Here is a 9,475-nt window from a genome sequence, read left to right as displayed (position 1 = left end):
TAAATAAATACGATAAAAAAATAAATAGAAAGTTCTGCTTGTCTTTCATATTAGAAAACCAAAATTTGTGTGTATGTGTTTTCCTTTTACTGATAAACTAGACAGCAAATATAATAATAATAATAATAAATATGAGGTCTAACATTGTAGGCCTCCATCAAAGCTCATATATTTACACACGTGCACATATATGAACAAACACAGGCACAAATTACGACTATAGGTAATTTAAGAATTTCCAACTTTTGAATTTAACAAAAAAAAAACAACTTCTGTTTCCCTCTTCTATGAAAACCATGACAACGGATGTGTAACATGAACATACGATCAACTTCCTACTTTATTCTCGTAGATTTATGACTTTCCCGGCTTGACTTTACGACTTTAATGTCGTGATTTTATATATTTTATTACACACATGGGCCTTAAATAATGTTGTTTGTTTTTTAAATCAATACTATATACAATATATGGATCAGTGTACGTTTTATTTTGACATAGAGGAGGATTTCCTCTGTATAACGGTGCCAAACTGAACACGGGAGAGCGAGGATTTCACAATAACGGTGTGACGCTCAGCACAGTTCACCGTCGAGAGGAACTGTTCTGACGTCACTGCTGTGTCTGTGGACAGAGGGAAGTGGACGGGAGAAGAGTTCGCTCTTAGTGACCGACTGTTGTCATTACAGTCAAAGTTCGATGGTGGACACGGTTCGATACAACCACACCGATGCAGTCCTGCCGTAAACATGTGGATATTTCTCTTTTTTCTGTCTTCTCTGTGCGTCAACGTGGTTTACGGTCTTTCTGGGGGAATCTGTCCCAGAAAAGGTAAGACATGAGAACAGTTCTAACACGGAGTTCTTGTTGTTGTTATTATTGTCCTATTGGACTTTAAGTAAATTTCGTTCTTTATGTAATGTAATGTAATACGTTTGTCGCAACAGAGAAAACAACGGGTGAATATATTCTTATTCTCATTATGTATTGAAAACAGTTGTCAGTCGATTAATCAATAATTAATAATTTTCTACATTTTTTCGTCATTATCAAAATGTGTTTTTATTTGTTGCTCATCCCACAAACAGATTATAATTTTAAATACGTATTATTTAGGTTTTAAACTAGGTATTTATTATTTAAGCTTCCCAAATGAGAAATTATATTAAAAAAAACACTACTGATAATAATTACCAGTTTAATTATTTAATAAATAAAATTCTGAAAATGATGCAAAATGACAATAAGTGTGCCCAAAACCCCTAACCCTAAAAATGAATGTCCCAAATCTGCCTTGTTTTTCTTCTACTACTTACTACTACTACTTAGTTAACCTGATAAACCCCACTGAGATTTAACTCTTTCACCAGTGTGACCTGGACATCATTAAAAAACAACAACAATCTAATTAAACCTAAAAAGACAAAACAAGAAAAAAAGAGATAAATGAAGAGAGATTTAAAAAAATGTAGTTGAAGGTTAATCACAACACTTATTTTAAAAAGATGCAAGTACAACATAGAAATATAACATTTGTAAGTCTGTACCATTTTTTTCAAATCTTGATTTTTAATCATATATTTATTATTTTATTATTATTTTGTTTATTTAATATATATCCATTTTAAATATATATTTATATTTCATAAAGGATATACAGTATATATTCAGCAGTAACAAGCTTTAGAAAAATGTTGACCTAGACGATTGTAGTTTTTATATATATATATATATATATCTAAAAAAGCAGGTATGGACTTGGTACCTCAACACAGAGTCTATCATGCTGTTGACACTCCAACACTCCCCCAGCCCCCCAACCCTAACCTAGGGTTGGTTTCAGCCCCAGATGCTCCTGTTTTAAAGGGTTTTGCATAAGTTCAAGCATCTGGTCTTAAAACTGTGCTAAATTTAACAAAGAGGTTTACCCTCAGTATGAACACAATCCTTTTTGTTTTCTTCAGTTACAGGTTGTCAGAAGCACAGAAATACCGTACGCTATTTTCCCCTAAAAGTGATTAAATGCGGTTATTATGTTTTCAAGTGTCTTGGCTTGAAATTTCAAGAGAGGGAACAAAACTTATTTCTCGTTCTAAGTCACCGTTTAAAGACTGATTTGTTCGACGTGAGCATATGGATGTTAGATTGACGTTCGTGTCCAGCCGTTACAGTAAAGTCCCAACTGGACGATGACGTTAGAAGACGTGAATTCCAAGGCTAAGATTGGGTTGTTCTGTAGAGCGGAAAAAAAACAGATACAAGGAACGGCTGAGTAATAAAGGAAGTTTAAAAGAACCTCGGTTATGCAACGTTGCTTTCCTGTGCTGTGACTTTTCAACTGTGATAAAGACTCAGAGCAGGGAAAACCACCGTATGTACAGTTGGCCAGGCTTAAAAAGGAAACATTTTCACACAAAAAGGTGACTTTGTGTTTGTCTGCAGACCCTCCCCCTGGTGTGCTGGTTTTATCTCCAGGAAGCCACTTGGTCCTCACTTGCAGTGGTGATGTAGCAGTAGATGGAGTAAAGGTCAATGTTGAAAAAGAGCGGAGCTCCAACAGGAAAGACAGTTCCGCGTTTGAGCCAACGACCGCTTTAAACATCACACACACCAAACGGACTGCAGATTATTTCAAAAATGACAGTTCTTTTTTAAAGACCGGTGTCCGAACTGCAAGAGGAGAAAGTAAAAATCCAAGAAACACAGATACAAACTCACACACCTCTCCCCCCACCACTCTCACGGCCCTGACGACCAGATATGGCAAAGGGGTGAAGGGTCGCGCTGATGCTCTGGAGGATTTTGTTGAAGGTGATTATGAGGAGGAGGACGACGACGAAGAGGAGGGGGGAGAAGAAGGCAGGAGAGTAACAAGAGGAATTAAGTCGAGGTTCCTGTGGAAGTGGAATGGGAAGCATTTGGGAGCAGAGGGAAGAGACTGGACGGAAGTCATGTTGTCGTTGTTCGCAGTGAGGGAGGCAGACACCGGGAGGTACACCTGTTATCGCAGAGGCAGAGAGAGGTTCTCCTTAAAGGTGATCATTTCAGGTGAGTGCAAACAGCAGCGTCCCAGGAAGTCTCACGGTCCTTTCATTTTTAAACCACCGTATTTTCCACCGTATAAGTCGGACCAGTGCCCTCTAGTGGCTGTCACTGTGAAAACATGTACATTTTCAGAGGTATAGGAGTAGCAGATACTGGTGCTCAAGCCGAGAGTGCCCTCTAGTGACTGTCAGTGTGAAAAAAACAAACGTGAAATTATATATTTTAATATATAAGTCACATATGAGTATAAGGATGAAACACAGTCAAAGGATGAAAAAAAGGCGTGACCTATAGTCCGGAAACACAAAATAAAAAAATAAAAAACACGCCAAGATTATAGCACAGAATGAGCTGAACTGGAAGTTAATCCTACTCAAAAATAATGAATCCATATCTAAACATGACTTTTTCTCTGTCCAAGTTGGTCCACAAGGTAAACCATTTGGAGAATTTACTTTGTGAAGAATTTACTATACTCTTAAACAAGGAAATAACAGCAATTTAATTATAATTGTATAATTCCTCTAATCACAAAAGTGAGTCTTTTTCCTATAATATTAGATGATTTTACATGAATAAATAATTGCAACCCTAGCGTAACCTTATCTGAACTTATTATTTGTCAGAGCCTCTGGAGACGCCCACTCTGTCCTGCTACAAGAAGTCACCAAGCAGCAAGATCCGCTGTGAGTGGCAGCTTGAGAGGCCACTGAGCAGACCCACAAACTGTTACCTCATGCTGAGGAAAAGGTACAAACTCAAACCCCCTAGTGGCCCCTTATATGTAGTGCCTTTACTTGGACGTTTGTTTTGTGTTTTGTATGCTGGTGTCAACATTGATGTTTTAAAAATATAGAAGGAGGACCAACAGAAGAAAGGTTAAAGGTCTCTCTCTCTCTCTTTCTCGCAGCCTGTCAGAGAGCTTCATTCAGATACAGTGCTCTTACTCCTCTCGTCTCTCCCGCTGTTGGTGCGCTTTGGACCACAATCAGGACAAGAAGAGTTTGATTCACACGGCCTACCTGTGTGTCAGCAGCGTCACAGGCAACGCCACCAGCAACGTGCTGACCTTCATACCTATGGACATTAGTGAGTGACAATCGTGTCCATTTCCAATCGCGCTGTGACAAAAACTGTGAAAGAAGTTTTTGAGTGGAAACCTGGTTCTCATTTCTGCCTTGCAGTAATACCGGACCCTCCCTCAAATGTATCAGTCACAGCAGAGGAAGGATATGAGAAGTGGCTAAAGATCACCTGGAACCTTCCATCCTCATGGAAACCTCAGGACAAATATTATGAACTGATATACGAGGTCAAATACAGGCCGCTGCAGTCATCCTTCAATCAGGACCAGGTGAATAATCTGTGCTACAGCTTCGCTGCTAATGTCTCTTTAGGATTTCCTCTCTGTGCAATTAATGGCGACCCACCGCTACTTTGAACTTCAGAGTTTAGACAGAAGTACAAGAATAGTCTGCCTGGTACCCTAACTGGAACTGCTATCGCTGCTGAAGCCAGCTTCATTTTGGTAGTGTCGTCCGTTCTCAGCAATTTCCGTGTTAACGTACGATCTATGGCAAACAAAACGAATGAAGAGAATTCTGACCAGTGATGATGTCATGTTTGTACAATGTGCATGGCTTCACGACAGTGTCTCTTCAACAGAGAACAAATTTACAATTTTGGTTCAATGGCTCCAAATTTTGCTACATTTAGATGCTAAACTTTAGTTATAAAATACCATCCATGTTACTACTGTGTACACAACAGTTCCATGTGTAGCCTGTTGACCTGGTTGCCTGTCTTTATTGATGTAGATAAATCTGATTAGAGGCAAGCGTTTCTACATCATCACAGATGCCATGCCTGGTGTCGAATACCTGATACAGCTCAGAACCAAGGAAGAGTTTCAGGGTCAGTGGAGTGACTGGAGTACACCTGTGTACGCCAGCAGCTGGAAAGGTGATACACGTGTGCACATTGACATAACACAAAACTATTAGGCAACTAGGCTTTCCAATGCATACAGTTTTAATCTGATTAACCACAGGGTAGCTGTGGATTAATCACGATTAATCAACAACCTAAATCTGACAAAACTCTCTTTCATTGGGCGTTGCAGGAGCCTGCTTAACATCAGGTTACTGAAATTGGCGCCAAGCATCTGGCTAAAGTCAGGACTTGATATGCAAAAACTTTTTTCCTGCATTATTTGTACATAAATGACATTTATGTTGTATGACAAAGGATGGTAAATAGAAGTCAGCACAATGAGCTCATGCTGTTGTAGAAACTGGTTAACTATACAGACTGTAAATCCCTGACCTTTATCATCAAATACGTAATAGTCCGGCAAAATATAATCCATCCTGGACACAGACAAAAGCTGTCCTCACAACCAGCACACACAGAGCCCCTGTCTATTTTCCTTCTGGTTACCACAAAGTCTGTTCTATAAACACAATTTCATACCAAGGAAGTCTACACCTCCGCAGATTTTTTGTCTTTGAATCAGTTTCCTCTCATTTTGAAACTCTCTCATCTTTGTTTGTTTTGTCCTCAGCTCCAAATCCCTGGGATAATTTTATGACTACAGAGGTAAAGATCCAAACTTTTAATCCACTTTTAATCCACTCATTCAGAATATGTTTAAAGTTTAACTTTTTTTTACATTGACTAATTTTTACTTTTTTACTTTAACCAATAGTTTCCCTCATTTGAGGAGGAAGGATCTGCGGTAGAGGACGACATGTCTGACGGTTGGATGAATTAAAAATAATAAGATGGTATGACCTGTAGCTTCTGGGTTTTGTTTCACGCTGTCCTAATCTCCTTTTGTCAGGTTTATCAGCAGTGACTGGTGGAATGGAGGCGTCGTATCACATCCTGTGGATCTGCAGTTTGTTTCTCCTCTTGGTCGCCATTCTGGCTGGCATTTTGTACAGGTACTAAGATACTGCTGATTATGTTTATATCAGTAGCAAAGAGTTGCATGTATGTCCTATTTTCACGATAACCTGAAGTTGATCTTAGTTAATGAACAGTGTCTTTTCATCTTTTGAATTACAGACACAAAAAACAGATATTATCTAAACTTAACCTCTCAAGAATCGTCAACCAGTCCAGTGAGTCAACCCAACCTGCAGTGTTAACCCCTGCTGCCCCAGAGGGACAGGCCTTGGTGACTTTTCTCCCTCCATGTCACAAAGAGCCTCCAATCACTAAAGCCAGAGATGAAGAAATGGAGGAAGAAGATGAGGAGGAGGAGGAGGAGGAGGAGGAAACAGAAGCAATGCATTTTAACAACCATAGCTATTTCTGGACGCAGACTGGCTGAGGTTCCACTCGAAAAGGGTGCGGAAGAAGCAATGACTTTTTATCATTTCGTATTTTGGGATAGATGTTTTGTCATCAGAAATGAGACAAAGTTACTGGATCAAAAACCCAAAATAACTTTCCAGGAACATCTCTCAGGCTTGATCTCACGTCAATACCCAAAGACTGGGAAACTTTAATGAGCTTTAGTCAAAATCACGGCTTCAACAGAACACCTCATCAAAGTTGTTTTATTTTCTTAGGTTAGGTCAAGACTTAAGAGCCTTTGTAAAAATGTAAATGTCTTAGTGTAAATGAATATTTTTTCTAAGAGCATCAATGAAAATAGTGTACATTCCATTGCAGTAAGTAAAGTGAAAATACATAATAAAACATCCATATTTGACCAGACAGGCTTCAGTAATTAGGCCTAGAGTTTTTTTGTTTTTGTTTTTTGCCTTAACCAGCAATAAAAGCTAAAAGTCTGTTGTTATTATTCTCTCATCATCTATCACTTAAACACACACACTTCTGGTGTCATTTTAGACACAAATTAAATATGTTTAGTAAGTGAAATATTGAAATACAGTACAACAGTTTGAATACTCACATCTTCATTGCGACGAGTAGCAATCACTCCCCCCACCACCAGTGTGTCCTGGGCCGAGGCTAACGGAAGTGGGCTTCAGTGCTACAAACGCCGTGAGGGGAATTCACTATTCAGGCTCCTGCTGTAGGTTTCTCACGTTGGGCTTATTCGTGAAAAGGGTAAGGACACATGGTTGTAGTTTTGACTAAATGTTTGTTTTATTCTGTACGAACTGTCTTCCTAGAGCCGCCGAAATAACTTTGCTTCAACACCGCGCCAGCAAGTTTGTTTTGCCGGTGACTTCCGGAATATTTTCTGCGCGTGCGCAGTGTAATGGAATAGTTCATTCAGTGGTGGAAGTGGACGTAAATAATAAAAAGGGGCGTGATTATAATAGTTATAGCCTTTAGATGTAAAAGTCACAATGTCACATGTGTTTTGTTTTGTGTGTTTTGTACGTGTTTCAGACCTATGTTGGATTTGTTGTTACTACACGAGTAAGTCACGATGTATTTCAGTTGCAATGGGTAGTAAATAAGTCGATTGTAAATAAATTGTATACGTTTTTTGTTTCTTTGGTTTTTGTTTTGTTTTTTTCAAGAAAAAGGGTCCTCTTGTAATAGGCTAGGATGTCTGTTTTTTTAAGAAAAGGGGTCCTCTTGTTATAGGCTAGGATGTCTTTTTTATTTAAATTAGCCACGTTACATTAACTTAGTTCTGTCCCTCACTGTTCTTGTATTATTCACTTTGCTGCCCCCTCGTGGAACGATCTGTGATTTGCTCAGATTGGTTTCTATGGGGACGTTACAAACACTGCCAGAAACAGATGACTCTGAGCACCCTGACGCCGTTATAGCATTGTCCTCGGCATCTATGTGTCTGTGATTGTTATAGTATCACAATGGCTGAACAGAATGTTCCGAACAAATTGGGCATTAATATTCTGAGCTCCGAGCAGCAGGAGAAGCTGCGACAGTTCAAGGTAACTTACGACACCGCAGAAACATACACATGTTCGCTGTAATTTCGCTGTAATTGTTGATAACATTTTTTAGATTAAGACACGAATCGAAAACGAGTCTTATTTGATGGCACACCCGGAAGTGGAGCTGATGATAGGAGACTTCCTCAGGTCGGTTTCAGATTTCCTTTTTGTGATTCTGTTTTACGCTTTACACTTAGCATATCACAACACTTTTTAAAACTAACATTTTCTAATGAAAGATTATGCCCATTTAAAAAAAAACAACGTTATGTTATTTTTGTCTTTTGTCTATTTAATGTTTTTTTTTGTTTAGTACTTTTTACTTACTTTTACTTTACTTATTTATTTTACAGTGATATATTTCCTTCATTACATATTGACACATGCTATACATTAGCCTAAAAACAATAATCCTTTATTCTCTTGTAGAAATGTTCTTCTTAAAAGGCCTGATGACATTCTGGAGTTTGCTGCAGGCAAGTTTGAAACACACAAGTTTGAAACTTAGTCGTTTCAGGATTGTGCATGTGATCAGAGGTTATGCTGGTTTAAAACCCGGCCCCTGTGGGGGCCACCACAGGGAGCACACGTACCACCAGGGGAATGTGTACCTTAGTTTGAGAACAACTTCCATAGGAATAAAGAGAGTACTGGACGTGACACACTGGTCCACCTGGTGTCTGTTTTTTTATTTGTTTTTCAGATCACTTCACCAACCCAAACCTTCACATCAACGTTACCACCAAGGTGGAAGAAAACAGTTTCTTGGACTGAACCTCAGACGACATTCACAGCATTGTTTGACCTAATTTCTGTTCTTTTCTATGTTGAGCAAAACACATTTGAAGCAGGTCAGTCCTTTTGTTTGTGTCAGCCGTATATGATCGCCATATATTGGGCGTCAGCCCAGGGAGGTTGTAATGGCATTCCTAATAAGTGTGATGAAACCCTAATGAGCAGTGGAAATCCTATGGGCTTTACGCACTGTTGACCACAACCATCACATGATCATGTTTACACATGTCAACGAGGTGACTGTGAGATACCTGCAGTATCATGTCACATCAGGATGACTGGAAAAGATATATATGAAATCATCCTGGAAGTATTTGCCCAACCTTTCTGAGAGAACCGGACATATACAGTTGAGTTCAGTCATTGCTTCATTCATTCTGTCATTTAATTCTGATATTATTTATAATGTATTATGATTGATTTTTAGTGCTAAGCAGTAGTATGTGAAGTATTCTGCTAAAAAAAATAAAAAAATTAAACCTGGATTCTTTTTAATAATAAAAAAATTAAACCTGGATTCTTTTTTTAATGAAAATGTAGAATTATTTGAGAAACACTGTTTTTATTAAAGGACCATTGTGTGACCACAGTGTTCATAAGTGGAAGCTGAATGAACTGTAATAAAGCAGTAAATGGGTTTACACACGTGTGTAAAACCTGTTAAAATGTTTGACTGTTTGAAGTGTATAAATGAACCTTTAATTTAGACTTGTGGGATGTTTTATGGATTTCCTGTTTCCTTCACC

The 9,475-nt window shown here is 38.6% G+C and overlaps 2 protein-coding genes across 2 annotated transcripts; both read left to right on the top strand.

Annotated features, from left to right (window-relative positions):
* Positions 1-620: 620 nt before the first annotated feature.
* On the top strand, positions 621-6,853 carry il6r (interleukin 6 receptor). The gene is made up of 10 exons (XM_008323106.3): positions 621-831; positions 2,443-3,048; positions 3,672-3,795; positions 3,956-4,134; positions 4,230-4,399; positions 4,863-5,007; positions 5,609-5,643; positions 5,753-5,804; positions 5,888-5,990; positions 6,115-6,853. The coding sequence occupies exons 1-10, from the start codon at positions 750-752 to the stop codon at positions 6,380-6,382; spliced, it is 1,764 nt and encodes a 587-aa protein (XP_008321328.1). The 5' UTR covers positions 621-749; the 3' UTR covers positions 6,383-6,853.
* Positions 6,854-7,598: 745 nt separating this feature from the next.
* Positions 7,599-9,212, top strand: riiad1 (regulatory subunit of type II PKA R-subunit domain containing 1). Its single transcript, XM_008323107.3, has 4 exons — positions 7,599-7,931; positions 8,005-8,081; positions 8,364-8,410; positions 8,638-9,212. Exons 1-4 carry the CDS (start codon positions 7,851-7,853, stop codon positions 8,706-8,708), a joined length of 276 nt encoding a protein of 91 aa, XP_008321329.1. The 5' UTR covers positions 7,599-7,850; the 3' UTR covers positions 8,709-9,212.
* Positions 9,213-9,475: the final 263 nt, after the last annotated feature.

This window comes from Cynoglossus semilaevis, chromosome 13 (assembly GCF_000523025.1).
Source record: "Cynoglossus semilaevis isolate Cse_v1.0 chromosome 13, Cse_v1.0, whole genome shotgun sequence".
Classification (NCBI taxonomy): domain Eukaryota; kingdom Metazoa; phylum Chordata; class Actinopteri; order Pleuronectiformes; family Cynoglossidae; genus Cynoglossus; species Cynoglossus semilaevis.
This window is presented reverse-complemented; position numbering and strand designations above follow the sequence as displayed.

What these genes read in the sequence shown, in the direction of transcription:
- il6r (XM_008323106.3), top strand. Translation starts at nt 750, where the DNA reads ATGTGGATATTTCTCTTTTTTCTGTCTTCTCTGTGCGTCAACGTGGTT. An exon ending in CTTAAAGGTGATCATTTCAG is followed by an intron (nt 3,049 to 3,671) that starts GTGAGTGCAAAC and finishes ATTATTTGTCAG; the next exon opens with AGCCTCTGGAGACGCCCACT. An exon ending in CTTCATACCTATGGACATTA is followed by an intron (nt 4,135 to 4,229) that starts GTGAGTGACAAT and finishes TCTGCCTTGCAG; the next exon opens with TAATACCGGACCCTCCCTCA.
- riiad1 (XM_008323107.3), top strand. Translation starts at nt 7,851, where the DNA reads ATGGCTGAACAGAATGTTCCGAACAAATTGGGCATTAATATTCTGAGC. An exon ending in ATGATAGGAGACTTCCTCAG is followed by an intron (nt 8,082 to 8,363) that starts GTCGGTTTCAGA and finishes ATTCTCTTGTAG; the next exon opens with AAATGTTCTTCTTAAAAGGC. An exon ending in CATTCTGGAGTTTGCTGCAG is followed by an intron (nt 8,411 to 8,637) that starts GCAAGTTTGAAA and finishes TTTGTTTTTCAG; the next exon opens with ATCACTTCACCAACCCAAAC.